The sequence below is a fragment of the Typha angustifolia genome, chromosome 13, assembly GCF_048772165.1.
Source record: "Typha angustifolia cultivar Huaian chromosome 13, ASM4877216v1, whole genome shotgun sequence".
NCBI classification, from domain to species: Eukaryota; Viridiplantae; Streptophyta; class Magnoliopsida; order Poales; family Typhaceae; genus Typha; species Typha angustifolia.
In genome coordinates, this window is record NC_133251.1 from 16,274,998 (window position 1) to 16,302,041 (window position 27,044).

Below are 27,044 nucleotides of genomic sequence, written 5' to 3' on the forward strand. Positions count from 1 at the left end.
TTGTGGAGGAGGGATTTGCCAACTTTTTTTAGGAAGGGAGTGTAATTGGCGATAGTGACTATAAACTTATAAAGCATGGAAACATAAATAATATAGGTATTCTATAAAATACTCAATGTATTATAATAGAATATTATTTTGCTTATATTATTCTATTTAGTTATGGTTATATTAAGTTAATTCAAGATGTTAAATAAAAATTACAGAAAAAGTAAAGTTTAAATTACAAAATCCTCAAAGACGATGTGTAAATCACAAAATAAATAAAATATAGAGCGTGATTATAAAATTTCCTTATTATTATTACTCCTTTCAATTATTATTATTATTATATAATTTTGTATACCTAATTTAAATATTGATGATGAGGAGGTGACAGAAAAGAAATTTGATATAAAATTAAACAATTATTGTCTTGCTAAATGTCAACCTAGGAGCACTTCCCTCCACAAGCTTATCAAAAGATTATAACACGTAATTCACATAAAAACAAGATATAATACAAGGGAATTTTTTTTAATTTATCTTTTTGTTGGTAAAATGGACGATTCTCCTTGTAGTTATTTGCAAATTGGAATCCCTCTTAGTGTTACCCAAACATATACATAGTACCTACGCCACTAATCATTTATTAATGCGTAACGAAAAATAAAATTAGCCATCATTAGCCAATTGGGAAGCCTCAACTAACTAACATAGTCCCAATATAAATGTGCACATATATTATATTGTTTATTATACTTTTATTCTTTAGTTGGCTTTTGACGGTGATCATTTAATTTTTAATTAATTATTTTTTCATTGGTGCGTTTATTTTAAATCCCACGTACATGCTTACTTCACATGGCCGAGTTAATTGTCTAATCTTATTCTAAATTTTATTTCAAATTTTAGACTACAGCTTTCGCTTTCAAAAATTAGGCACGAATTTTAATACTGTGGTTACTAATAATCCACACGCCTCCATATAATAACCAAGAATAAACTCCTCCATTGGTTTGTTTATGGGTAATATAATCCAATCTCAGAGTAGATTAATTGACTAACGAGTTGATTAGACAGGAGTGCATGGTTCCTACGTGGAACCCCTTTAAGTGGGATGCAACAAAGTCCTGCATCTCCCTCCAGGATGGATCACCATCGCTGATCCTCGAAAGTGTACAAATAGCGCGAAGGATGCATCATGCATGCTTGATCGTTGGCGTTGAGGTAAACTGTGGCTCTGCTTTGCAGTTGACTTTGTGCGTGAAGCTCCGAGGGTACGATTATTATTTAGCATCTCATGGGTATTGGAATCCAAAACATTATTATAGTCGTCGTCTTCTTCTTTTTCTTCTTCGTTCTTAAGAGATGAAGTTGGATGGATACGTGAATGATTAGTTGATTCCTAGATCTGCTTCAGATAAGCTAAATTAGTTCTTTCTTCGTTTTTTCATCTATTTAGTGCTGAGAAAATAAGTTAAGATGCAGGTTGAGCTAAATTGAGTTTAATTTTCTTATTCTTGGCATGGTATTAGGTACCAAATGATGGAGGACGAAGACTTCCAGGTCGAGATTATGGCGAAGAAAGGTTGCGACGAAGAGCTTCCGATGTCGGTTTCAACGAAATCAAGTGTTGGTTTTGATGGCGTAAGTCAGCAATTGCAACCAGACAACGTCAAAGGTCGTCGAGGAGAAATTCATGGTGAAAAGGTAAGCTATATGTAGAAAGTAAGCAACATATACTGCTTCTAGTTTCAGTTCACAGAGTAAATTCATTCTAGAGTACATTGGGGATGTTAACATTCCCACTACTTTCAAATCTAACCTTGTAAGTTTGAGATTTTGTCAGTCAAACCGATCTCACCAATAGGCTTGAGGTTAAATTCAATAGACATCAATGTAATAGTATATTCTTATTTCGGACTTTTTATGCCTTCATAAACAGGCTCTGCTGATGAAATGTCTGACATGGTGCTGATTTAGATTGTCTAAAAGATTTTCTTTCCATGATATCAGCCTATGCCAGCAGAAGATTCATATGGCGAACAAACAATAGAGGGCGAAGCTATTGATCCACCTGAGAGGCAAAGGAGCATGTCAATGGATGGCAGACTGAGAGACAAAAGATTTGATTCCTTTAAGAAGACATGGTCAGATAGGCTTGAGAGGAGGTTATCAAGCTTGCGCATAGCGCCACAAGAACTTGATGTTGAAGCTAATGGCATTCGAGTCACCGAAACCGCGGCTGTGCCGGATGAACGCCGCTACTTTGATGTTTTAGAAGGGCCTGGATTTGATACTTTGAGGGTACTCTTTTCTCTTGACATGGCATGTTCTTGCTTAATTAATTTCTATATCTCTACTTATTTAAGCTTCTGTCATTTGTTAGAAGACAACAGCCAGTACTACTGAAGGATTTTCTGAATTTTGAATAACTGTTCCTTTTGAATTTGGAACAGTCTTCTAGTTGACATCCTATAGACTTAGACATCTGATAAGGATTGCCAATGCTCTTGTTCACTAATGCTTCCATTGACTTCTGTAGCATCATTATTCGTTGGTTTCATTGATTAAGACAGCATCTGAATTGCAGACATCAGAGGTGTCTGTTCTTCCTGAAGACAAGAAGTGGCCTTTCCTTCTTCGATTTCCGATCAACTCTTTTGGTATGTGCCTGGGAGTTAGCAGTCAAGCTGTCCTCTGGAAAGCACTAGCCACATCTCCAGCCATGAGATTCCTGCATGTAAGCCTGACAGTGAATCTAGTCCTCTGGTGCATCGCTCTTGCATTGGTATGCACTGTTTCCCTCCTCTACTCTTTAAAGATCATGTGCTACTTTGAAGCGGTTCGCAGAGAGTACTACCATCCGATCCGCGTCAACTTCTTCTTCGCTCCATGGATCGCCTGCCTTCTCTTGGCCATTGGTGTGCCATCATCAGTTGCAGTGGACATTCACACTGCTGTTTGGTATATATTCATGGCTCCAATCTTTCTCCTTGAGCTTAAAATCTATGGCCAGTGGCTCTCCGGTGGCCAACGCAGGCTTGCAAAGGTGGCAAATCCATCGAGCCAATTGTCGATTGTCGGTAACTTTGTCGGCGCATTGCTTGGTGCCTCAATGGGGCTTTTAGAGGGGGCTATCTTCTTTTTTGCTGTAGGATTAGCTTACTACACTGTGCTGTTTATAATTCTGTACCTGAGAGTGTCCACAAATGCAACTCTTCCAAAGGAACTCCATCCAATATATTTCTTCTTTGTAGCAGTACCAAGTATTGTTTGCCTGGCATGGGCAAAGATTCGAGGAGAATTCGACAATGTATCAAAGATATTTTACTTCATTGCTCTCTTCATCTATTTCTCCCTAGTAAGCTTCCATGTTCGATGCATTTGCAGTTACTCGTTGCAGCTTCTGCATTCTTAAACATGGTGATCTAATCTTACTGAATTTTTCTTGTATTATAACAGGCGGCACGCGTTAATTTCTTTCGAGGTTTCAGGTATGTAAACATCCATGAATTGACTCTTTTCTGGATTTGTTTTCCATATGGCTTATAGTTATCATGATTCATAGGTTCTCTCTTGCATGGTGGGCATATACTTTTCCTATGACTGCTGCTGCTGTTGCAACTGTAGAATACTCGGCGCAGATCACTAATACTTTTACTCGATCACTATCTATTGGATTCTCTGCAATCTCTACCTTCGCTGTTATCGCCGTGCTCATGTTGACCATCTATCATGCATTCGTTCTCAATGATCTCTTCCCTAACGACATCGCCATCGCCAACACAAAGAAGAGATCGAAGTTATGTAAGAAGCTAGCAAAACTAAGATCAATAGGCTCAGATATGAGAGACATAGAAACTTCTATCTCAGGAGGCAATGCGAGAGTTCTGAGTAGTTCCTTCAGCTCAGATCGTGTGTAAATAATTCAGCAAACTTACTCTTTTTTTCTCAAGGTCATAGTGGATCTCAGAAGAAGTAATTTGCATCTTATATTGCTCACCAAACCACCAGTTCCTGAACTTTTAATAGATTCAGCATCTGTCAGATTGGTGATCCTCTGTAACATATTGGCATACTAATTAATTGTTCATGTCCTAAATCATCAGTACAATGTTAAAGGCAAGGAAGTCACTTACCACAGAAGCCCAAACCCGAATTGTCGCATCCTATCGGGTTATTGGTATCAACCTGTTTGAATCTTGCATCCAGAAAGAGAGAATTTTCTGAGGAGATGTTAAAATAGAGCCCCAGTGCACGTAGAGTTTCGGCTGCTCTTGTATAATATATAGCTAGGATAAAAACAATTAAAATTTAAATTAATTGGGTTCGTAGTGATGATGATTAGTTTTATGATAAAATCTCCTCTTTTTGACATATTATAAATCACATTCGACCCCATGGAAGCTCTTTCTTCCCACATTCCAACCAATAGGAACCACAGTTTGTTGCAGGTGTCGTTATAAACAAGCAACACTGAATAATATACTGCACAATGTCCATGAACTCCACCAGTAAACTGATAAGAAGAAAAATGAACAGCATCTATCAAAATCAAGCAGCACTCATTGTCTATCGCAAAGACAGGCAATAAAGGATGCATTTTCATATTGCAAAACACAATCACATATAAAGTATCATATAAATGATCAGGAATGCACCAGAATAACACATTTGCTGCAGCAAGAAAGCTCCTGAGGTACCCAAAAAGAAAAAAAAAAAAGGCTCCTGAGGAAGCACTTGACTTCAGGCACCATTCTTCAGAAGGATACTAATGTCTCTTCTATGCAAACAGTAGCAGAAATGGAAAATTAAGTTTTCTTCTCAGGTTACCAGTTATCGACAAAAGGAAATAATAAACAGTACCAAGAGCCTCTGGCGGAACAGGCATATCAAATAAACAACAAGACCATATTTGATAGACTTGTTTTTAACAGAACGGTTACCAAGAAACATGTATACAAGAAGCTTGTTTAGATAAGAAGAAAACCACAAGCCTCCTCTCGAAATAAAAAAAACCCCAGCAAACCTGTACTAGAAGATTTTGCTAAACCTTTTTCCCCTTTATTCTCTGCACAATGGGGTTGATGAGGTGACATCTAAGATCCCAGCAGATACCAAATATAATAAATGAATGAGAAATATCAATTCCTCAAAACCATGGGTCCTAATGAACTAAGACACACTAGATTAAAACACATACAGATAAGGAGGGCTCAGAAAATCATGCCTCTTGTTACATCCAATTGTGCATGATGATGTCTGCTGCGCCATCCTTTGAATTATCAGCATCCACTTGCTTCTTAGTATTGATTCCGAGTGTTGCATTTCCAAACAGCAGAGCCATCAGGCTTCCTCCATGAACCCTTCCTTCTGGAAGGGTAACCAATCCAGACTGCATAGGAGGATGAAAAATATTTTTGGTACCAAAAGAAGTCCAGCACGCAAGATTGTCATTGCCCATATTTAAGTGTGTATATTCCTTGATTGCGACTTCCTTCATGTTCTCAAGTTTAACAGTAGCTGGGTACTCGGTGGTTGAAGGTCCAAGTTTCCCCCCACCATGAATACAACGGTCTTGCACTAGGGGACTGTGCATAGTGCAGAGACCTGTTTTGCTTCCAGCAATTCTATCGCAAGGCAGTTCCCCATTACCTAAATTTGATCCAATTTGGCCCCATGAGCAGCGCTTGCCTCCACCATGTGCCTTACAGAAATCAGTGCTCCCCTGTGCACTCTTCCCACATTCTTCAACCTTGCAACGCTTACCCCCACCATGGCGGACACAGAAGTTGGTACGCCCTCTAGCACTTTTGGTGCACCCAGGAGTAGCACACCGCTTCCCACCACCATGAGCAACACAAAATGGGGTGCCACCATGCACACTCTTTGGGCATACACCGCCACCTTGGAAGGAGCAGCGCTTACCTCCACCATGTCCTTTGCAAAAAGGGGTGCTCCCTTCAGCTCCCTTGGTACAACCCAAAAATGTGCACCTCTTTCCCCCACCATGTGCCTTGCAGAACATTGTGCTTCCTTGTGCACCCTTTGTACATGTCGGGAACTGGCAGCGCCTTCCACCTCCATGAGAGATGCAGAGACCAGAGTAACCTTCCGCACTTCTTGTACAATTCTCCCTCTGGCACCTCTTGCCACCTCCATGCCTGATGCATAATCCAGATTTTCCCCTTGCAGCCCGTGTGCAGCCCTCATGAGTGCAACGCCGACCACCACCATGAGCTATACAATAGTCTGTGCGGCCTTCAGCACTCTTTGTACAGCCAAGGAACTGGCACCTCTTGCCGCCACCATGAGCTTTGCAATAGATGGTCCTTCCCTCGGCTCCCTTGTGACAGCCAGATTTCTGGCACCTCCTTCCACCGCCATGGGCTATGCATAGCCCTGAAGCCCCTCTTGCTCCCTTACTACATCCTTGAAACTGGCATGTCTTAGTGCTAGTAATGCGGTGTTGCCTATTACTCATCGTGGCAGTACAGACAACTTGGCTTTCCCAAGATTTCATCATGGTTGAATGGAAATCTGGAACAATTCCAGCTGGATCAGCTTTGGAAGGGATCTTCTGACAAGGAAAGTCACTAGTTGCTTCTGATGCATGGAAGGAGGTTCCCATATAACTCCGGCATGCCCAGTGAGCTGACCCTGTTCCATCTTCATCAATGGTTGGTACTGATCGGACAATCTTGATGACTGATGATTCAGATGGCCTTGATAAACTCAGCTTAAGGTCAAAGTCAGGTCCAGTTTTCAGCACTCCATGAGTAGCAACAGAGGACTTCCTTGGATTGTATGTATTCCCATTGCCAAGATGAAGCGGGAATTTCAAGTCAATATCAAAAGATGACTCCTCATCAGTTTCTTTTGCTGAAAACATGGTGCACGCAGTTGTTGAACTCACCTTGCTATTGTTAGAATAACTTCGTGACTGCCCTAATCTTAGGGCGAGAAAGGGATTTTCGAAACTTTCAACTTCATTGATATCATCCCACTTCCTCTTTGTGCCTTTTGAGTCAGAATTATATAAACTGGAATTACCGGGTGAATCAAGCCGTAATATCTCTGTGCTATATTTCACTTCTGGTCTAACTTTGCTCCAATAACTAGAAGCATTTAAAGAGTTGACAATACTAGGAGTAGTATTATCCATAACAAGTAAAAAGAAAAGAAAAGGAACTCCTGTATAAAATAAATTTTGATAATAATTCTGCCAACTCTGCCCCACTTTCGAACTCACAAAATTATTGACAATGAATGTTAGAAGCACATGTAGGAGCAGGTGCAACCTCCACTAACAAAGCCTGATGTATCACAGCGATCCATCTCAAGATTCTTGAAACAAAAGATTGATATATAGCAGCTGAATTGAACCTACAACTCTACTAATTAGCTGACACTGATATCATTCAACTCAAAGCAATGCAGCCCAAAATCCTGATGCACAAAAATCAATGACAAATTAGAAGCGACATAAGAGATGTGGATAAGGAAAAAAAGAAAAAGAACATGAAGACCAAATAGACCACAAAATGTTCCAGAGACAAACAGTTTGTCTAAGAATTCTCTGGAACAACAAAGGTAGAAATAACAGTCTAACTAAAAACCAGAGAATTGAAAACTAACAAAAATTATGAAAAAGATCAACTACAAGCATATAACCAACAAGGATAAAAAGTTACTTAGGAAAGCAGAATAAACCAACAAAAATGGTTTCTAGCCCTGAAAAATCATCAGTCATGGTGCTGTGAAGCTTGATACAAACAGACGGGTTTCCACTTCCCCTCAGCAGAATCGAGTTCTAAGTTAGGTGGACTAATAACTCCTATGAAGATGGGGCCCAACCAAGGGACTATATAAGAATATTTTAGCAAACTCCCAGATACAATGAATTTAGACAAACTCCTCGACTCCCCAATACAATGAAAGTAGACAAACTTGATACAATGACCTAGACAAATCAACTTAATTTCTCAAACCTGACCCTAAATACTCAATCAGACACTTTTCAAAAAGCAATACTCGAAAATGAGAATTCCCATCAAGTCATTAACTCCTGAATAAATTAAATGACATAATGATGTCATTATCTAAAAATCAGCATTAATCAATTAATTCCTGGCATTCAGAAAGAAAGAAAGCCTGACCGGGACTACTCAAAACCTGTTGCACCCTCTACACGACATGCTTGCTCTGAAAATAAGCAAATAATATAACTTTACATATTCCGAACCAAAATGTCTAAACATCAGAATGATCAAAGAACAAGCAGGTAAGATTTATCTTTTCTGCAAGACAAAACTGGTGTTTATGAAACTAAATGCCAATATAGAAATCTAGCAAACTAATGCACATAAAACAAAGCTAATGTTAAACAAAATAGAATCTACAAGTGGAAGTATTAAAATAACATGGAACCACAGTGTGATCATAGTGGAAAAGGTACAATGTGTGGGCACTACAAACAAAAACTATTTAAAAATTATTAGCCAGAACAACTAAATTAATAATAATGAGGGGATGAATAGCGCGATTGAAATGAAATAAAAAACAATTATATATTATAACCAAACGATAAGAAAAAAAACAAGAACCAATAAGTATAATATTAATCTCGCAGTGAAGATACACCTGGAAATTGGGTTCATTTGGCTCAATTGTCGGACGTGGCAACTAAAAGAAACAACCACAAATAACATTAAATCGGTTCGACTCACGGCAGGATATGACAGCCAAGCATTTAAGCAAGCACCTTAATTACCATAAAGCGTTCATATACCTTACACTGAAAGTGAAATAAGAACCTAGCAAGTAAAATAGCACGGTATAAGATGTCACAAAACACAACAGGAAATTTAATACTAAATATATGTTCCGCATCGCCACCTTCCTCTAATTTCTTTAAAAAAAATCAAATAATTCAGAACCTTCTGCATAAAAAAGTTATCTTTTTGTTTCAAAATTCAGGGAGTAACACTGATAATTCGGCGCGATAAACGATCGAACAGAACAACATAGTCATTTTAAAAAGGGGGGAAAAAGGATAAGATCCGAAATCATGGTTGAAATGGATTTGAACATATCAGAAGGAAGGAGCACAAAAAAAGGAATCATAAGTAACCGATAAAATCGAGTTACTCTACACAACAAAACGAAAAAAAAAAAAAAGAGGGGGAAAAAGAAAAAAGAAATCTGCACCTCTGGCAGCCAAAGAGGATCGCCACTAGAGTGATCGTTCCGGCATCACAGGAGAAGGACGAGAAAATGGATTCAGTGCAATATCTCAAGCGGGAGACGAGAGAACGCGCAAGGGCGGAGGCGAGACGCGGAACGGGAACGGACGCGAGGAGGGTGGGGGAAATAAAATATAGGACGCAGCGTGCAACTTGGGTCAAAGCGGGAGTGAGAATAACACCGAAAAAGATCGAGGCGCGTACGGGGTGAAGCGAGCGCAGGATAGGCTAAGCGGTCCGTTGCGAATCCGACGGCTGAGGCGATAACGGAGCCTCGCTAGTAGGCCGAGATGATGACACGTCACCGGTGGCGTCAGGCTCCACGTAGGCAGCGCCTCGCAACCGTTCGTGGTGCGCTTTGCCGTGGGCCCGCACCCAACGAGAGGGCCCAGCTGGCCACGTATTCTTGGGATCTTTTTTTCGATAGATTCTTGCCAACAATTTCACCGTTTATGCGGCGTCACGTTTTTTTTTTTTCAATAACGATAATTATTAATTGTATAGAGAGACTCTTTTATTGGATTAAAAATAATACTTATTTTACCGATAAATTAAAAAAGATTAGCTCAGCAATTATTATTTAGTTCGAAGTAATAATTTATCGACGGAACAACTTAGTTTATTCGACGAAGCTTCCATATATTTATATCTATTTCTAATCTTTAGACTCAAAAAAAAAATCACTTTTTTTTAATATTAATGGAGCGATTAATCGATCATACAATGGCTACTTGGTTAGTTTCTATGAAGCAACTAGGATTGGCTGACTGGGAAAAGATGACAAAAGCTACTAAGCTCTAATTTCTCCACCTTTAAAGGAGACCTTTGTGACTGATCGCTACACCATGATTGAATATAATTAAAACGCAATCTCGGTAAGATCATGTAGTGTAATAAAAGAATATAGAAAGAGTATCGATAAGCATGTGGTGTGGAAGTTTGACTAGTTAAGTTAAGATTATCCTTGGAATATTCCATGTAGGTTACAATAGTAATGTGTGAGATCTACACTAACCTCACTGAGCATAACGAACTTGTTCTCATATTTATACTTGTTTTTTTTTTTAATTTTCTTTTTTATTTTCTCAATTTCAAACGACTATTCCCAGAGAATATTGTGATACCTCTTGAATAAGAGCAAATGGCAAATCCACTAAAAAGATGCTTATTCCATACTTTATTCCCGAGAACTTTCTATCCTCGGATAAGTAGAGGAAAGAACAAAAAAAATCCTAGACGACACGATGAGTCTCCCAACCTTATACAGAGATGTGCATAATTGCTTAGCCCAAACAGGATGATAGAGATAGCCACCACCAAAATATTTTCCTTTTAATGTCAGTTGTGTGCAGTATGCTACAAAGTTTTGAAAGAGCGAAAAGAAGAAGAAGAAGAAGAAGAATATCACCTTGCATTAAATTCGATAAATGTTTGTCTAACGAAAAGGAATTTTTTAATGGACAGATGGGGCCCAAGTGATAGATCACAATAGTGACCACACCATTTGAGTCACTTCCTGTGTCGGCTCTATCCATGTTACGATCACATGTCACAGGTTAAAAAAAAAAAAAAGAATAAAATAGAAGAGGGCATAGGGGAGCACCTTACCTTGGAGATGGATAAGTGGCATTTGCTGAGTCAGCCGGCTGCTAGAGTTTATACTGTCCAAAGGAGCAATATCTTGGAGTGATCTCCGATTAGGATCGGCAACAATACGTGGCAAGGCATGGGCTTACCAAGTTAGCTAAGACATTGAGAATGAGATGATAGAGAAGAACCTGAAAAGGGATCACATATGCTGTTATAATAGTAAGATGCCATTCTTTGATGCAAGCAAAAAAAAAACCAAAAGAAAAATCTACACATACCCTTTGCACTTTCCAAAGAGAAGTGCTCGGCATATGCTCTGGAGATAAGCTGGCAACTGTACTAGTAGAATAACAAGTATCACCATGTATTATATATATACTAAAAAAACTTCTTTCTTTTTTCATGCTATCAGCTTCGCAATTATATTACTTTTATTCTGAAAGTGAGCATCTAAAACAGTAAAAGGATAGCTTTATAGTCCAAATATTAGATTCCCATACAAATAATGAGCTGCAGCAATCTTTTACTTACTTATGGAGAGTTCCCCCATACTCCAATAAGTTGAATGACAAAAGGAGAACATATCATATATTTTAGATACAGCCACCAGATTTTTCTTTTTGGGAGGCAACAACTATCTCTCACCCTCTTTGGATTTTAGAGGCTAGCCCATAGCATATTTCTGAGTCCAGCTCCTTGCAGTGGTCTCGTACTTGTTTCTATCTGTCTTGTACATGTGCGCGATCTCCGGAACCAATGGGTCGTCGGGGTTGGGATCCGTCAGCAGGGAGCAAATCGAGAGCAGTACCTGAAGGCAGACAAAAAGAAACCCGTCCCAATTGTTAAACATAGACTTCTTTGTAGTGTAGTTTCAAGTAACAAGTGAAGAAGCAACAATTATAAATGCAGATGATATCTATATTTCAATACATATTCAAATGACAAGTATACTAATTAACCAATGTGTTGTAACTCTTGAATAATCATTCGAGCTGATCAAGCACCAGGTGAAGAAGAAAAGCAGGTACTCTGACCGTCAACTCATTTTGACAAGCAAAACTATATCTGATCCAACCAACAGACAGTCGTAATCATCTGCTGGATTACATCTCACCTGCCTGTGGATATTACATAAATCCAGGCCGTACATGCCTCCAGAAAAACTTTCTATGATTGCTAATATGGGAGTTAAAAGAGAAGATATAGTCTCTAAGATCACATCTAATCTGCCTTCGAAATACTTAAGAAATCCAGGCAAGACATGACCTCTTATGTAATTTTCTATGCTTGGTGAGCAGATGTTTACAAATATCATCGTACAAAAAGCAAGTATGGTTTTTCTTGATGCTCAAATAATTATCAAGCTCCAATCAGAAAATGAGTTGTCTAATTGTCCAATTAAGACAATGGTAACTAAGTAGAAGAAAGAAAAAGAAATTAACCTTGGAAATGGTTAATGCAGGACTCCATTGCTCCTTTAAGATGTCAAGGCAGATACTTCCATTGCTGTTGATATTTGGATGGAAAACCTTTGTCCTAAATGCAACCTGCATAATATATGTGATGAAATCAGGAACTTGCAAAATCAGTCATCGTTCAGCAGATAGCCATTAAATGCAGTACATTTTGGTCGTACAACTAAGTCAAAGATAATCAAAACTTCGAAAGGCATATACTTTCCAACCTGAACAACGAACTTCCATATAAGAAATATAAAGCCAACCCAAAAGTACTTAGATAAGCCCTTAACTCTTAATCATTTTCACTTTTCCACCATATAAGTGTCAAAGATTGACTACAACTTCCTTCATATAAAAGATTGTCTGTGTTGATGTTACTACAGTACTAGTTGAAAAAGGATAAACTATTGATGAAATGATTATCCAACTAAACATGTACACTGCAAATTCAGAAGACATCAAAAGATTGCTGGAAAATATTTGTAACTAGTATATTTGACCTGATAACCTTTACATAAAGGAGCAACATAACTAGGTGACATTTGCCTACACAAGCAAGCTTATGCATAGTTAACTGGGTAAGATACATTATAATCTAAGAGTATTCCTATACTATGTTATTCTCTTATGTTGCATAAGAATGGAAGAAAATGTTCAAAGCGGACTAAGATGTACAAACCTTAAGATATTTAATGGATTACATGTATAAGTAACAGCTTAGGTCAAAAGATGCTGTTTAATGATACCTTGGGTGGTTTAAAAGGATAATCTGGGGGAAAGTGGATGGTAACCAGAAAAACTCCCCCTGTGTAGGGACTGTCAGGTGGACCCATTATTGTTGCTTGCCAATGAAACATGTCTTCAGCAACTGGGCCTGCAAAATGCCATTTATGCAGAAGCTAGCAAAGTTAATAAGAAGTAGAAGTTTAAAGAGAAAATAAGCTAGATTAGGTTTTTTAAGAAGCATGACAATGAGATTTGAGCAAACTGATGCAACCAAGCTTAGGAAGTACACTGGCAAGAAGAACCTTTTATTAGTTATTACTATTATATCACATTCACCAAGTTTGCAACTAGGATAAAAATAACAAATCCAATAAAAGTCCAGGCAGCATACTTAGATCTTCTTTTACAGTGGTCATTTTGCTCAAACAAAGTTCATTTCGGCCTACATATCTCTTCTAATTTCCATTCTCCCAAGGTTAAGCCATGAAATTTTCGTGTCCAAATATTCGTTCTAGAAACCACAACTTTCTAGAGAGAGAAATATGAGAAGAGGGAAGCTCCCGTATGAAGTATTCAATTATATCCATGATGATTGATTTTAAAAATCAAGGAGAGTATATGCCGAGTTTTACAGACGGAACTAATATTTAGCATCTAAAAGAACATTTTGTAAAGCCACATGAGCAATATCTGCAATACAACTAAAGCCACAGTGATTAATCCTGAAAAGATGCAAACCCGAAAAAAGATTTCTACAACCAATTCTACAATGCAATTAAGAAATCGAGACTCAGAAAAAAAAAGAAAAAAAGAAAAAAAAGAACAGTAGACATAATTTATTGACAGAAGAAGTAAGGCATCAATGACTAATTAGCGGCATTATCTGGTTAAATATACCCAAGTTCTATCCAGATCTACTATCAAACAAAATGGGCTGAATAATACCTGCGCTGCAAGACGTGGGGGGATCCTTCTGGAGATCCTTCAGCTCCTTAAGAATCCGCCTGGAAGCCATGGCCTATCAACCAGTCCCTTCGAACTTTCAAACCCTCGAATACAGAGAAGAAGAATAGGAAGACGATAGAGAACTAGATAGATCGAAAGACAGCATAAATATCGGGTTGCGATAGTAAAGAGAGAAAAGGCATTACCTGAGACTGGAAATTCTTACCCGCTCTCGCTCTCGGCGATGGGACACGAAAGGGAGTGAGAACGGGGAAAGAACCTCGGGAGAGGATCCCCTGCAATCCAGAAGGTAGGGTTTTGTACGTTCGGTGAGTTTGGCAGCTTCTAGTAGCTTTACGTTGACGAAAAGTACTCCGATGAAGATGGATCATGCAATCCAGGATGGAGAGTCCGCTACCATGAACTTTATATAATGCATTAAATATTTTCCTAGTATTAAGTGTTGAGAAAATAAAAGGAAAACCTCTAAATTTGATTAAAATTTGAAGTGCCTTTCAGAATTTTAGTACACCCACTAATTTTTTGCCAGGATTCTCAAGCATTTTAAGAGTAGAGATAGGCCACTTAAATAATATCGCAAAATTAAACCGATGTTAATTAGATTAACTGCATCTCTGGTACATTCTAAGATACCTGTTCTTTATGAGATCTCTTCGTACTCTGGACAGGAAAATGTAATAGTAGATAAAATTTCTCAGCCTTCTTTTTTTCTTATTTTGAGTTAAATCTTTTCTTAAATATAATGTGAATTAGGCAACTAATAGGAACATGACTGTTTCTCAAGGTGTAATTTTGGGGGATCAGGGATAACAACCAAAACCCCTGTTAACCTACTTCATATATTGATTCGATTAGCCCAAATATTTCGAGCTAATATAGCTATTTGACCTCAATAAATAAATAAATAAAAGAAAAGAAAAGAAAATGTAATAGCACAGAGTGAGAATAGTACGATGATTTACGCATATATATCAATGCCTCAAACATCAAATGCTATTAACAAGTAAACCATATTAACCAGAAAGGTTAACATTCCAAGCTGGCATTTTTCCTTCGATCACACAAAAAGAAATGGATCCCTAACCGGTTTAACTACAAGAAAGTAAAAGAAATAAGTGCAAAATGTGCGAAACTTTAATATATGAACAGCAATACAGGACAAGATCAAAAGAGCCGAGATAGATTCAACCGAGTAAAACTGGTTAATCCGCTGGAAAAGAATGGTAGGTTATGTTACAAATAGAAGCAATCTCAATGACATATCTAAGCATAGATTGTGTTAGTTCTCTAAGAAAGATGATGCTCCGAATGCGACCGTGTGATGAAAGACCAGCTCCTCTGCAAATGAGTAATAAATCCTTGGGCACTAGCAACTGGTGCCTCAGCATTCTGGTGAAGCCAAATAAGGTGGTGAAATATCCCATGAGGTTCGGAACATAACAAATAACAACCTCGCACGATAGTGCATACTTGGAAAAATGTAGAGCTGGGGAAACTGCAAGTTTTCCACAAACCGCTTCCACACAAAGACATCATCATAAAGCTGTACATACAGCTCCTGAAAAAGTGGAGGATCAGGAATTAACAAACTCTTTAAGGAACAAAATATGATAGTTAACTGTATGAACGATATTGTTATGTTCAATAATGCATAATCTGGAGATTAGACAGAAAGATCTGTAGAAGTATACTCCACATATAAATAAAGTTTTATAAGAATGACATATAATAGCATAAACAATGAATGTAACAAAAAAAAAACCTGAGGTCCATGATGAGCAGCAAAGTTTTCCTTCGTTGACATGCTTCACATCAAGGCCGATCATCCATGATCCTATGCTGACATCATCATGTGCATAGGTACGAAGAAAAGATCTAGAATCCGAACAGGAGAAGGTTATATTGCAGAAGGCTGAGAATTCTCATCTAAGGTAATAATAAAAAATGTCCTGGCAAGTGATCATGCCACTAAAAAAAGGCATTGCAGTGAATTTTCCTTTTAGGTGTGGTGGGGAATAGTTAAAAGTTGCAATACCTATTTATGGAAATAAACTGAGCTAGGGCTCTTGATATGACTAACATTTCACCAGAAGCATGGCGAAAGTACCTGTCACGGAAGGAACAAAATACGGTAATAAATTATAAAGGAAATAAATATGAGATTTTTTTATACACAGGACTATATTTTGCACAAACTTCATGTAGGTAACAAGATATTTTTCACTTACACAGAACAACATTGTGAAGAAACTTTAACTGAACAACTAACTGATTTTCTCATAATGTGAGACACAACTGTACTTATTTTAACATGACCATGATAACCTCTGACCAGGAATCATCAACTGTTTTCACTCCAATTAAAAATTATTATATGGTATACTGAAGAACATATTAGTCAGTAAAAATGAAACTATGGTGGCACTACAAGCAGGCTTGACAATGTAAATCTATATCTTGAGCAAGAGAACCAATTTCAAGCATCATCAAACTCGAACCACCCAAAATCTTACTCGTTCAACTTACAATTCTAAAAACAGGGGACCAATAATTGGTAGCTCTAGAGTTTGCTTACTAGTTAATGGCTTACAAATCAATTTTTTACAAATTGAAAAGTGACAAAGAATTTTATGTTGAGGGATCAGGTTTGATAGTCCTATATGTCAGATAAATAGGTACTCATTAAGAGAGACCACTAGCTTATGGAAGTAGTTATGTGTGCCTGTGTGCTCTGTTTCCATCTGATATTACAGATTTTAAACCCTCTCCTGATACTCTAAACCCTCTATGATTCGATATATTTGTTGCAAATTGACCATGCCAGATCTCTATAAAAATCATAAGATCAAATAAACTAAGGATCAAGCTAAATTTCCTCAAGTACTTTCCTTAGAGTTGGACATTTTAAGAGTATAAAAGCATCAAATGTTAATAGAGAAGCCTCCCAGAGCTAAGCAATAAAACAAAATTCACATTGTGCAATAGTTTCCCCAGTGAAGGACCTGTCCCAAAGCTGCTCATAATCAGTTAATGATTCAATTCCCAAAAGTATCGACTTTTTTAAACATTACAGAGTCATAAACATATAACTTACGATTTTCCATCACCAAATTTCCACCAGTCTGGTTCATACCACTTCTGACTCCTGCATTAATATAATGAGCGGCAGTTAGTATATCTTAAGAAGAACAAGGAAACTACTGTTGAATCACATAGTGAGAGAATATATCAATGAATTTAACAACACTTACGACTCAGAGAAAACTTCACCAGATTTCATACACCCAATATAAACACGGGGCTTGTCCCAATGAGTCGCAAGCATTGCACCCAAAGCATCTGGAAATGCCAAATTTAAGATAATATGATACATAATAATTTCAGAATCTACATAATTATATATGATTTACATCTTTACATTAAAAGTTCTTTAAAAGTAAATCAATGTAATGGAAATAAACACATGTTAATCCCACAAATAAAAGAATATTCATAGAAAAAAACCTATAGCCGGCTCCAAAAAGTTGGGACTGGAGGGGACTTAGACAAAGGAACTGATACAATGCCATATATGAGATATATTTGCAGAACCATAGATCACTGAAGCAATAACAACTTACATACTACTATACTTATTTTGTAAAGACCGGGAAAGGCCAAGGTAGAGAAAGGGTAAAATAATCTGAGTTTCTTAGACTTGGACTAAGACAATGAATAGCCCTGAATGCACTGAACAAGATTGAATCACCACTTGAGTTGCTATCTATACTGACCTTCAGAGCTTTTAGAGATACTGTTACCATACTTAATGTTATAGTTATGGTTATCTATATTAACTCTAACTTTACTAATGCTTGCGTGAGGTATTCCATCATTTTCAATATTAGATGTTGGATGGTTGACTACAAAATTTAAAACATCCACAATTTAGATCTTGTTATTTCTATCTCTACAAAGTGGAAGTTGCACGCACAATAGTTGGACACACCAACTTAGTAACTGGTGTTTACATGTGTGGATGACAAAGAACTGATTTTTTTAAGACAATATGATGAGTTCTGCAGAACAGAGCCAATCTGTGATTGTGGACTTAGTTGAACCATATATCACTGTTGAATATTCAAAATCTAACGTTGTCTACGAGATTCTAACAAATCTAAAATAGAATATGAAGGTCCTCACCGAAGCAAATATTGAGCATCACTAGTATGTAGGGAAATCTGGTTATCAGACACAAGGAGTGGATATATAGTTTAAAACTTTTATTTTACCAGATAGTGCGCCAAAAATCAATGCACTGCATAGGATAAGAAATCATATATCAAATTACTCACTAGCCCGCAACTACATCATGATTTCAGACAAGTTAACTGTCTTCATTCCTCAAGTGACAGCATGTCTTTGCCACAATAATAGCATACAAAAAATTATCAAGTTGAGCCAGAAAGCTGTAAATGAGTCAGACTAGATTTACTTCAAGAAATGTGAACTGTCATACAAGATATCGATGATTTTATTGCAGCTAGTAGCATGAGATTCTTGAACATAAAAAACCTGCTGCACAACAGGTTGATTAATACCAGATCTCATTACTCATTAGTCATTACTGATAACCATTCAAACAGAATATGTAGAGTAAGATATTTAAACTGAAAACATTATTTTGTCTACAAAGAAACATAACGTCGTAGCAAGTTATCCAAATTATTTTCAGGTCAATGGCCTACCAATGTTCACGTAAATGTCATCATTAACTTTTGCATAAAATTCTGCATCCAAAGTGTCTGAAGCATGCGCAAAGAACAGTTTTGTCTTCTTTGGGCGTTCTTCTGGTGCTTCAATATGATTATCCTGTTCGAGTTCAAATAAATCACCATAATGAGTGACCAAATGATACTGAATAATAATATTTAGTTAATTTTAGAACAAATAAATGATGAAAGGTTGCTTCAAAACTTCCATCTTTTGAGAAATTAATATGCAACAAAATGCACATGCTTAAAGATGACATCATTTACCATTTTCAAAACACACCCAAAACTGAAGAAGTTTTATCCAAGAGATGTTACTAGTTGTGAGTACAACACTGAAACATAACTAATCCAACAAAATATTTGGTAACAAACATACAAATATGAGAATGTCCAGATCGGACCTAAGTAACTTAAGCAGCAAAAACAGTGATGCTCAAACTTGACCACAAGCTTTAGTGCTAGTTGGTAAGGGCAAATAATTTTATTATTATTTTTTATTTTGTCATTATCACTAGAACATTGCTTAATGCTTACATAGATCAAATAACAGCCTTTTGTCATTATGTCATTCAATACTGCATGAAAAATTAAAACATGTGGTCTAGCATTCTTCCATGCTAAATAGGTAATATGAAAGATATATTTTCACCCTACATACTTTGGGTATCATCATTTAAAAGTTAGCTAGTAACTTAGGTGATGCCAAAGAAAAATAGATGGACAGGTTTTCAGAATATAAAGCAATTCTGTGCAAAGAGGAAGTACTTATGAAAATCATAAAGTCTTTTAGAAGAACGAAATTAACCAAGTAAGGGAAACCAGATAAGGAGACAATCAATATGCTTCAATAACAAAACAAACATACAAGAACAAGGATGTCCTTGGTGTACTTATTCTCATCATCAATTGCTCTGTCAAAACTGTCTCCCCGATTTGCACTGCAACAGGAAACCTATTAAGCATGCAACTGCATAACATCTTTCTAGCTTGTCAATAAAAGAGCATATGAAAAACCTTCTTCCTACAACAAAACGCACTAGAATGCCTTTCTCTTCTTCAATATGTTTCAATGTTGCACCTGTTCAAAGCAAGGGGTAGAGAGTTAAGCATTCAAAGCACTTCATTTCATCACAATGGAAATACAGGAAAATCTTTACTGCAGATGTTGCGATAAACAAGGATAAATTCATCATATAAATCTGAGAAAATAGTTATGACTAAGAATTGACGATTCTTAGCCATTTCTAGTGTTATAGGGATAATTTCCTGAAAAGATAATGTAAGGCCTATTTCCATTGGTAAAACCTAACTTCCTTAAATTATGGACTACAAAAAAGATAGAATGGTTTTTTTTTGTACAATCTACATTTCTCTTTACGAATTTGATTCTGTACATGCCCCAACATCAATACAAATTTACAACAAAAGTTCCATGAAATCTAGACAGGATTCCAATGTAGTTAGCAGAGAAATAACTCAATGGTTGTGAGGTAGCTTATGAAACCAAATATATGTTTAAAGATAAAGATTCTTGAGAGATCTCGTTCAACTTCTTATTTAACTTAGGTTCCTTCACTAATTTGAACACAAGTATTTCGGAAGACAAAGTCTATGTTGCTAACCAACTTAAATGTGCTCTTACATAAAAGCTTGTTGGTTTACTTAAATAATATTTGGAGTGTTCACTTAAGATTCATGATGTTTGGTGTCTTTGGACTTGATTGACCCATAGATCAAGAATATGCAATGCAAGACCCAGTTATCATGCAAGAATCACAAAAGATTTTGGATCATATGCCTGTCGGAAGCCATGACTTGCGGATTGCATCCCTATAGTTCTTCCTGTCAAAGCCTGTCATGATTCCTACGACAGCCAACAGCCTCTTTCCAGAATGAGTCCCATTAATCTCAGATGAATACTTTCCACTAAAGCCGTCGTGCCTTGCAGCAGCCAGGTCCATCTCCAGTGACGTTAATTTCTTATGCTGGTGCCTAAAAGGTTAAAATGGTTGAATTCAGCCCTTTCAACAAAAGAAAGGAGAGAGAGAGAAATACAAAATCTCCAATTGAAACTCCTTTTAATAAACATAATGGTACAACAAAAAAGAGATGCTCCAAAAGCTAGATTTACCTGCAAGCGACAACTTTTAATGTATCATCAACTGATATAGCGGACTGCCCCTGGAAACCCACATGAGAGAAATCCTCAAATTACTTTTGAGTGTAGATTCAAAATTTCAAACCACATATAATTAATGCTACAATGATTATGGAAGTTCATGGTAAAATCTAAGAAATTGAACCAGTATTTGCAGAAAAAATAAAGGAATGATAAGCAAAATAAACTGCAATGAATCAAATTGAACCAATGAAACAGCTCCAATCGAAGAAGGTACCTGGCCACTTCTCCGGTCAAGTTCTTTAATCAAATACACCCTATTCTGCGCATCCTGCCATAAACTAAATTCTCCAAAAATTAACCAAGAAAGGCACAAAAGTTCATAATTTGACAAATCAGCATCAGAAATTATCAAAGACAACGGGTAGCAAGCCAAACTATTGCAGATTTGCAACCTAAAGTGCTAAAGGTCCATTAAGAAAACCAAAGCTCAAAGAAAAGCGAGTGATCTAAGGTTATAACTTAATGAGATAAAGTTCTTTAATTAAATAATCCCCATTTTGCATATCCTGCCATAAACTAAGTACACCAAAATTAACCAAGCGATACGGAAAAAGAGAAGATTCAAACTATACCGAGAACATTCAGAAAAGAAAAATTACGGCTATTAAATCTAGGTATCGTAGTTTAGAGCTCTAAAGATTCATAAGAGACCAAAGGTGAACGAGGAGCTAGTGATCGAGGGGTAGAAAGTACTTAATCCAATAAAATTATTTAATTAAGATAATTCCATTCGACATATCACATATGTGCAGCCTGCCGTGGACTAAATACTCCAATAATTAACCAATAAATGCGAAAATGATTCAAATTTTACCCAATAAACATCGAAATTTATAGAAGAAAACGGATCCCGATCAAATTATTGCAACATAAGAGACGAAAAAATTGAAAATAAGTGTGGTTGAGCCACAGATGACTCACCGACCGGCGACGTAGAAGGAAGCCATGGTGGCGAACATGGCGAGCATCACAGTGGAGATCGGAGAGCGCGCCACCGGACCCGGAAGGCGGTGAGCGGACCCTCGGCTCTGCATTGTTTCCTCGTCCTCTTTGATCCGATCCGATCTCAGGAGAAGCTGCTCTTCACGGTAGGTATTGAGATCTTGAGATCAGACTCAAGAGAGATGGCGTTTCCTCTCTCTCTCCCCCCCCTTTCTCTCTCTCTCTGTCTCTCTCTCTCTCTCTCTCTCGTAGAATCGCGAGAAGAGAGAGAAGCAAAGAGAAGTTTGGTGGGAAAATGACGACGTCTTACCCGATGTCGCAAGAGATCCGGTGGGGAGGGAAGACGACCAAGCAATTGGCCGAGGAAGAGACTGCGACTTAATTTTCGAGGCAAAAAGCTCTCATTAAAAAAACTGTGAACTCTCTAATTAGTAACACTCCATCGAGGGCAAAAGAATAATTAAATTAAAATAAAATTAAATCCACAAAACATAATTGCAATTTACCCTGTTGGACACTAATCCTGACAAAACGCCTCTTTATTTCAATTTAATCAAAAAAAAAAACTTCGGATGATTTCAGGTTGAAATGAATGTATGCTATTATTTTGGACAGTGGTATTTATATATTAAAAAAACTCCTAATTCTAATATTTGTTAGATAATTAAGAAACTAATAATACATTTATATTTATTTTCCTTATCACCGCCACCGTGGCAGTCGGTGACGTGAATTAGAAGGGAGAAATCACGGATTAAAAAACGATAAATTGTAGTAAAAAAGTGATTCTAAGAATTATTCACACACTCTTATAATAAATATATGATAAAAAATTTCTTTTGTTCTTTTTGGTGTGGATATTATCCTTGAGAAGTTACGATAAAAATAAAACCATGGAAAATAATGTTACTAAATTACCAAAAGCTCCAAGTACTAATTATAAAATCCACGAACACGGCTAGTATCCTATCTTTCTCTCTATTCCCAAATCCAGGGGACGAAAGGTTCGAACTCAGGAGCCCGAGCAGTCTCCAGCCGTCGGATCCGAAGATGAACGACGCAGATGTCAGCAAGCAGATCCAGCAGATGGTGCGGTTCATCCGCCAGGAGGCGGAGGAGAAGGCCAACGAGATCTCCGTCTCCGCTGAAGAGGTCTCTCCTTCTCCCCTACCATCTTTTTCTTAGATCTTTGATCGCTTCTTGTGATCTCCTACTCGAGATCTCAAGAAAGAATGCTGAGATGATGAGATCATAATCGCCCGTAAGCTAATCGATCTTGTAGGATCCGGTTTTCTCGTTTCTCTTTGGGATCGCAGATATTTTGTAGTAGTTGTTCGAATTATAAGGTTATTTTTCATTCCTGGAGTAAAGAATGAATATTTGTGTGATTTTGGATCAAGGAACTTAGCTATTGGGATCTTTTTTAAGTTGGTTTAAGATTAACAGGGAGGAATCCTAGTATTCTTGCCAAAGAATGCATTTCACACGTTTTGTTATGGATCAGTGTTTGAACTGGAAAAAAGGAAGTAATTTGTACTGGCACATAATGAGGAAAAGAATTGCAGATACTGGACGTGGAATCAGAAAACGTGGAGACATACTTGTTTGGTTAAGAAGTATGGAAAGAAAAGCTTCAGTTGTTGATGTTAGGGAAAGCATGAGAACTTTGTGTGATGAAACTATAATGTTATTTGTTGGTTTAAGATTCAGAGATCTTTTATACCACTTTTTTTTCAGCATTATACTCTGTATTCAAATCTCATAAACAGTATCAATAGTTAGGTGTTTCAATCTGTTGATCTGATTCTGACACTGAATGTATCTTGTGTTCTACTAATATTTGCCACATTTTGATCTCAGAAAGAGAAAAATATCTTTATGTCACTGTTCTCCGAAATTATGAAAAGTTGAAAACCAGAGAATCTTACTGTTCTATTTCTTTTCAAAGTAGACAGTTGTATCAACAAACTAACTAAAATCTCGTTCATATGTGGATTGGTCTTGCTAATAATATAGACTGCTCCTAGGGATGCTGTATACATTCACTAAAGCTGTTTGTCTCGATGCTTGAACAATTGAAATCCTATTTGTGCTATCCTTTTATTTCCTTTTCTCCTGAACACTTTGTTCTGTAACTCGATGTTGTGTAGGAATTTAACATTGAGAAGTTGCAACTAGTTGAGGCGGAAAAGAAGAAGATCAGGCAAGAATATGAACGCAAAGAGAAGCAAGTTGAGATTCGCAAGAAAATGTAATGTACTAAACATATATTTTTCTATACTTTTCATTCTTCTTAGTCTCAACTACCAACTCTATATTTAGGAAATTAAGCCTATTGTGATAATGATTATATCACTCCCTTTTATAACATGTTAAGTTCCAACTTCCAACTATTTTTTTTGTTTTTAAATTTTCTGGAGCTACCTACCCATGTATTCATGCTAGAACATCATGAAATAAAAATTTTATGAGAGTGAATTTGTCTGTCTGGTTATGTTGTATACATATAGTCATTTTTGTATCATTATAGCAGAGATATAATTGTTTGATGTTTCTAAATATTTTTGCTGACATTATATCCTGCAAAGGTTCCTTTTGAGTTTCTATTGCTTGGACATATTTACAATCTAACGATCTTTACTTTGTGGTTGACAAATTTTATTTTCCTTTCTTCAGTGAATATTCTATGCAGCTGAATGCTTCTCGTATCAAAGTTCTTCAAGCACAGGATGATTTAGTTAGCTCTATGAAGGAAGCTGCTGGGAAAGAACTCCTTCATGTCAGCAATCATCACCACACATACAAGAACCTTCTAAAGGAACTGATTGTTCAGGTTACATGATTTGATTATATCATCTTGTAGTTGCTCCTTTCATTTTTTTCAGTTTTTTCTTATTCTAGCAGACAGAATTCCATTGGTCTAATTTAGGACTTTCTGTGAGTTGGAAATTTTGCATGATAGGTGAACTTTATCAGCTGCAGTTGTAAGGAAATAGTGAAGAAGCTAATGAACTAGGAGTACATTTTGCCTGTTCTATGTCCATACATTAGGAGGCAAAGATGGTTTTCTATATTTTTACCTAAATTACTTGTACCAATGTAATATGCCTATTGCGCTCTGTCAATAATTTACTAACTGTCTTCATAATGTTCACATCTCAAATTGAAACTAATTTAGCTTTGTGCCATTCTAGATTGGCTTATAAAGACTAGTACATAAATGGTCACTCCTCGGTCCACATGTATTATCTCTTAATTTCTTGCACCAACCATATTTTCACCCCTTTGTTTTCCCTCTTTATCTTCAGAGCTTGCTCAGGTTGAAAGAACCAGCTGTACTGCTGCGCTGTCGTGAAGATGACGTTCATCTTGTAGAGTCAGTATTGCATTCAGCAAAGAATGAATATGCAGAGAAAGCAAATGTTTATCCTCCTGAAATCATCATAGACAATATTGTATATCTGCCACCTGCTCCAAGCCATCATCATGCTCATGGCGCTTTTTGGTAATACTTCAGTTTGAATTTATGAAAATATGATTATACAATTCTGGGCTGTTCTGTCAACCATCTGTTCCAATCCTTTCAGTTCTCGTCTTGGTTCTTCAGAATTGGCAGGCAAATGCTTTGAAGCTTGAAATAATCTATTATTCTATTAATATTTCACTATTCACAGAAAGAAACTGGAGTATACTAGTTTGTTCTTAGACAAATAACAACGAAGCATACGGGCATGACATGCACATCATGCATATACAATTATCTGGCGGCATACTATACTTGTACATCAAATTATGTACCATTTATTTCCACGTAGATAACCAGTTATGCAAAGTAATTTTCCTTGTGTATACACATGTATACATACGCATAAAGTTTTATCCGTACATAATATTCATGTTCCTGCTAGTTTGTTGTTACTGTCGAGAGAACACTAAAGCTGGAAATTTGTATTGTCTAAGCCTAGTTGGCTAACGATATCGAGTCATCTCAAAATTGTTAAGTACCAGAGTCTAGTTAGACAAGTATTGGCTTTAGAGCTGTTGTCTTTATATCTATCACACTGAAATACTTTGTCGATGATGATTTAAATTTGTGTGATGATTCAGCTCGGGAGGTGTTGTATTGGCTTCTCGTGATGGGAAGATTGTCTGTGAGAACACGCTTGATGCAAGGCTGGATGTCGTCTTCCGCAAGAAACTGCCTGAGGTACCTGCTATTGTGTTCCAAGATTTATTCTTTGTGTTCCTATTGAAAACAAGGTGCATATAACATATTTAATGAACAACGCAATGTGATTCCACCAAGTAAAATAATGTGGCAACATGCCTCAGCATGTAGGGAATGAGAATATATTCATTTTCGTTCATCGGGAAATCAAAGATCTATAGTTTCTTTCTTCGCCAGGAAATCAAAGATCTATAGTTTCTTTCTTTGCCAAATAATTCCTCTGCTATAAATTAACATCCCATCAGCTGTCTGCACTTGCTCTAACAACATCCTTTATTTCTTTCCTGGCAGATCCGAAAGTGTCTTTTTGGTCAGGTTGTTGCTTGATCGACTGGTGTGATTTGGCGCACTTAAATCTTATTTGGCACTTCCAGTTGTCGTTCGACAAGCAATTCTTAAGTCATTTATTTTTTTCAAGTTCCATGCTTCCAAAGCATCAGTTTACTTGAACACAAGTACTAGTTTGCGAATAATTTGTTAGTTCCAAATTCGCATGTTCTCTGGTATCAATAAGAAGAATTGGCTGAAAATTTCTCTTTATGCATACTCTTTTAAGTTAGTCCATGGTCATGATCTTTTCTCTCTACGTTCTTACCCTTCTTTTAGTTTCTGGAAATGTTAGAAGGGGACACCTCTACCCTACTGCAGGACCAATTACGCTAATTTTGGCTACATAAAGTCGTATATGCTGCTGTCAGAACTTTTGACGAATCTACTACTCCTCTCAAAAGTTATTACGGCACAACTATAGTTGACAAACTATTTACGAAATTACTACAGTTTTTAGGGCAATTATACAATTTTTTTAAAAGTAAATCGTTCTTACAACAAGCGGTTTATAAAATTGCTTTCTTAATTAGCAATTTTTATTATTTTAGAACAACTCCTTTGGGCCAAGATGATCTCTAAGATATATTATTATACAAAAAGTGCTTTATATGACAATAATTATAGTAGTTTGATAAA

The 27,044-nt window shown here is 36.9% G+C and overlaps 5 protein-coding genes across 11 annotated transcripts; 2 read left to right on the forward strand and 3 right to left on the reverse strand.

Annotated features, from left to right (window-relative positions):
• The first annotated feature begins 1,067 nt into the window (after nt 1–1,067).
• On the forward strand, nt 1,068–4,136 carry LOC140774074 (S-type anion channel SLAH2-like). 2 transcript variants are annotated; one of them, XM_073116918.1, is made up of 6 exons: nt 1,068–1,259; nt 1,518–1,692; nt 1,999–2,289; nt 2,576–3,346; nt 3,448–3,479; nt 3,554–4,136. In XM_073116918.1, exons 1-6 carry the CDS (start codon nt 1,069–1,071, stop codon nt 3,906–3,908), a joined length of 1,815 nt encoding a protein of 604 aa, XP_072973019.1. In that variant the 5' UTR covers nt 1,068; the 3' UTR covers nt 3,909–4,136. The 2 variants fall into 2 exon arrangements, with proteins under 2 accessions (XP_072973019.1, XP_072973020.1); XM_073116919.1 differs by having other exon boundaries at nt 1,212–1,259; nt 1,349–1,692; nt 3,554–4,126.
• Nucleotides 4,137–4,834: 698 nt separating this feature from the next.
• LOC140774801 (uncharacterized) lies at nt 4,835–9,372 on the reverse strand. Of its 2 annotated transcripts, none has more exons than XM_073117929.1 (2): nt 9,196–9,372; nt 4,835–7,434 (listed from the first exon to the last, which is right to left on the reverse strand). In XM_073117929.1, the coding sequence occupies exon 2, from the start codon at nt 7,148–7,150 to the stop codon at nt 5,222–5,224; it is 1,929 nt and encodes a 642-aa protein (XP_072974030.1). In that variant the 5' UTR covers nt 7,151–7,434; nt 9,196–9,372; the 3' UTR covers nt 4,835–5,221. The 2 variants fall into 2 exon arrangements, with proteins under 2 accessions (XP_072974030.1, XP_072974031.1); XM_073117930.1 differs by lacking the exon at nt 9,196–9,372 and adding an exon at nt 7,680–8,121.
• A 1,899-nt stretch (nt 9,373–11,271) lies between these two features.
• LOC140772814 (SUMO-conjugating enzyme UBC9-like) lies at nt 11,272–14,366 on the reverse strand. 3 transcript variants are annotated; one of them, XM_073115009.1, is made up of 5 exons: nt 14,158–14,366; nt 13,952–14,024; nt 13,027–13,154; nt 12,263–12,367; nt 11,272–11,628 (listed from the first exon to the last, which is right to left on the reverse strand). In XM_073115009.1, the coding sequence occupies exons 1-5, from the start codon at nt 14,341–14,343 to the stop codon at nt 11,485–11,487; spliced, it is 636 nt and encodes a 211-aa protein (XP_072971110.1). In that variant the 5' UTR covers nt 14,344–14,366; the 3' UTR covers nt 11,272–11,484. The 3 variants fall into 3 exon arrangements, with proteins under 3 accessions (XP_072971110.1, XP_072971111.1, XP_072971112.1); XM_073115010.1 differs by having other exon boundaries at nt 13,952–14,055; nt 14,158–14,266; XM_073115011.1 differs by having other exon boundaries at nt 13,952–14,045; nt 14,158–14,239.
• A 718-nt stretch (nt 14,367–15,084) lies between these two features.
• On the reverse strand, nt 15,085–22,256 carry LOC140774370 (hydroxyproline O-galactosyltransferase HPGT1). Of its 3 annotated transcripts, XR_012106585.1 has the most exons (13): nt 21,830–22,256; nt 21,123–21,186; nt 20,858–20,907; nt 20,525–20,718; nt 19,741–19,804; nt 19,592–19,664; nt 18,700–18,823; nt 17,224–17,311; nt 17,067–17,117; nt 16,008–16,079; nt 15,735–15,847; nt 15,443–15,530; nt 15,085–15,361 (listed from the first exon to the last, which is right to left on the reverse strand). XR_012106585.1 is itself a non-coding variant. In XM_073117340.1 (12 exons), the coding sequence occupies exons 1-12, from the start codon at nt 21,940–21,942 to the stop codon at nt 15,508–15,510; spliced, it is 1,029 nt and encodes a 342-aa protein (XP_072973441.1). In that variant the 5' UTR covers nt 21,943–22,255; the 3' UTR covers nt 15,085–15,507. The 3 variants fall into 3 exon arrangements, 2 of the variants coding, with proteins under 2 accessions (XP_072973441.1, XP_072973442.1); XM_073117340.1 differs by having other exon boundaries at nt 15,085–15,530; nt 21,830–22,255; XM_073117341.1 differs by lacking the exons at nt 15,085–15,361; nt 15,443–15,530 and having other exon boundaries at nt 17,243–17,311.
• A 555-nt stretch (nt 22,257–22,811) lies between these two features.
• On the forward strand, nt 22,812–26,618 carry LOC140772880 (V-type proton ATPase subunit E-like). Its single transcript, XM_073115118.1, has 6 exons — nt 22,812–23,002; nt 24,001–24,101; nt 24,527–24,683; nt 25,159–25,355; nt 25,958–26,057; nt 26,370–26,618. Exons 1-6 carry the CDS (start codon nt 22,901–22,903, stop codon nt 26,403–26,405), a joined length of 693 nt encoding a protein of 230 aa, XP_072971219.1. The 5' UTR covers nt 22,812–22,900; the 3' UTR covers nt 26,406–26,618.
• The last annotated feature ends 426 nt before the right edge of the window (nt 26,619–27,044 follow it).

Bases quoted from the DNA above. Each gene is read 5' to 3' on its own strand.
- LOC140774801 (XM_073117929.1), bottom strand. From the start codon at position 7,150: ATGGATAATACTACTCCTAGTATTGTCAACTCTTTAAATGCTTCTAGT.
- LOC140772814 (XM_073115009.1), bottom strand. From the start codon at position 14,343: ATGATCCATCTTCATCGGAGTACTTTTCGTCAACGTAAAGCTACTAGA. The intron at 13,155-13,951 runs GTATTATTCAGC...GGCATTTTGCAG, and splicing joins CCCCACGTCTTGCAGCGCAG to GCCCAGTTGCTGAAGACATG. The intron at 11,629-12,262 runs GTTAATTTCTTT...GTCTGCCTTCAG, and splicing joins CTGCATTAACCATTTCCAAG to GTACTGCTCTCGATTTGCTC.
- LOC140772880 (XM_073115118.1), top strand. From the start codon at position 22,901: ATGAACGACGCAGATGTCAGCAAGCAGATCCAGCAGATGGTGCGGTTC. The intron at 23,003-24,000 runs GTCTCTCCTTCT...GATGTTGTGTAG, and splicing joins TCTCCGTCTCCGCTGAAGAG to GAATTTAACATTGAGAAGTT. The intron at 25,356-25,957 runs GTAATACTTCAG...GTGATGATTCAG, and splicing joins CATGCTCATGGCGCTTTTTG to CTCGGGAGGTGTTGTATTGG.
- LOC140774370 (XM_073117340.1), bottom strand. From the start codon at position 21,942: ATGCAGAGCCGAGGGTCCGCTCACCGCCTTCCGGGTCCGGTGGCGCGC. The intron at 18,824-19,591 runs GTATGTTTGTTT...GAACTCGAACAG, and splicing joins CCAAGGACATCCTTGTTCTT to GATAATCATATTGAAGCACC. The intron at 16,080-17,066 runs GTAAGTTATATG...CTTCCGTGACAG, and splicing joins AAATTTGGTGATGGAAAATC to GTACTTTCGCCATGCTTCTG.
- LOC140774074 (XM_073116918.1), top strand. From the start codon at position 1,069: ATGGTTCCTACGTGGAACCCCTTTAAGTGGGATGCAACAAAGTCCTGC. The intron at 1,260-1,517 runs GTACGATTATTA...GCATGGTATTAG, and splicing joins TTGTGCGTGAAGCTCCGAGG to GTACCAAATGATGGAGGACG. The intron at 1,693-1,998 runs GTAAGCTATATG...CCATGATATCAG, and splicing joins GAGAAATTCATGGTGAAAAG to CCTATGCCAGCAGAAGATTC.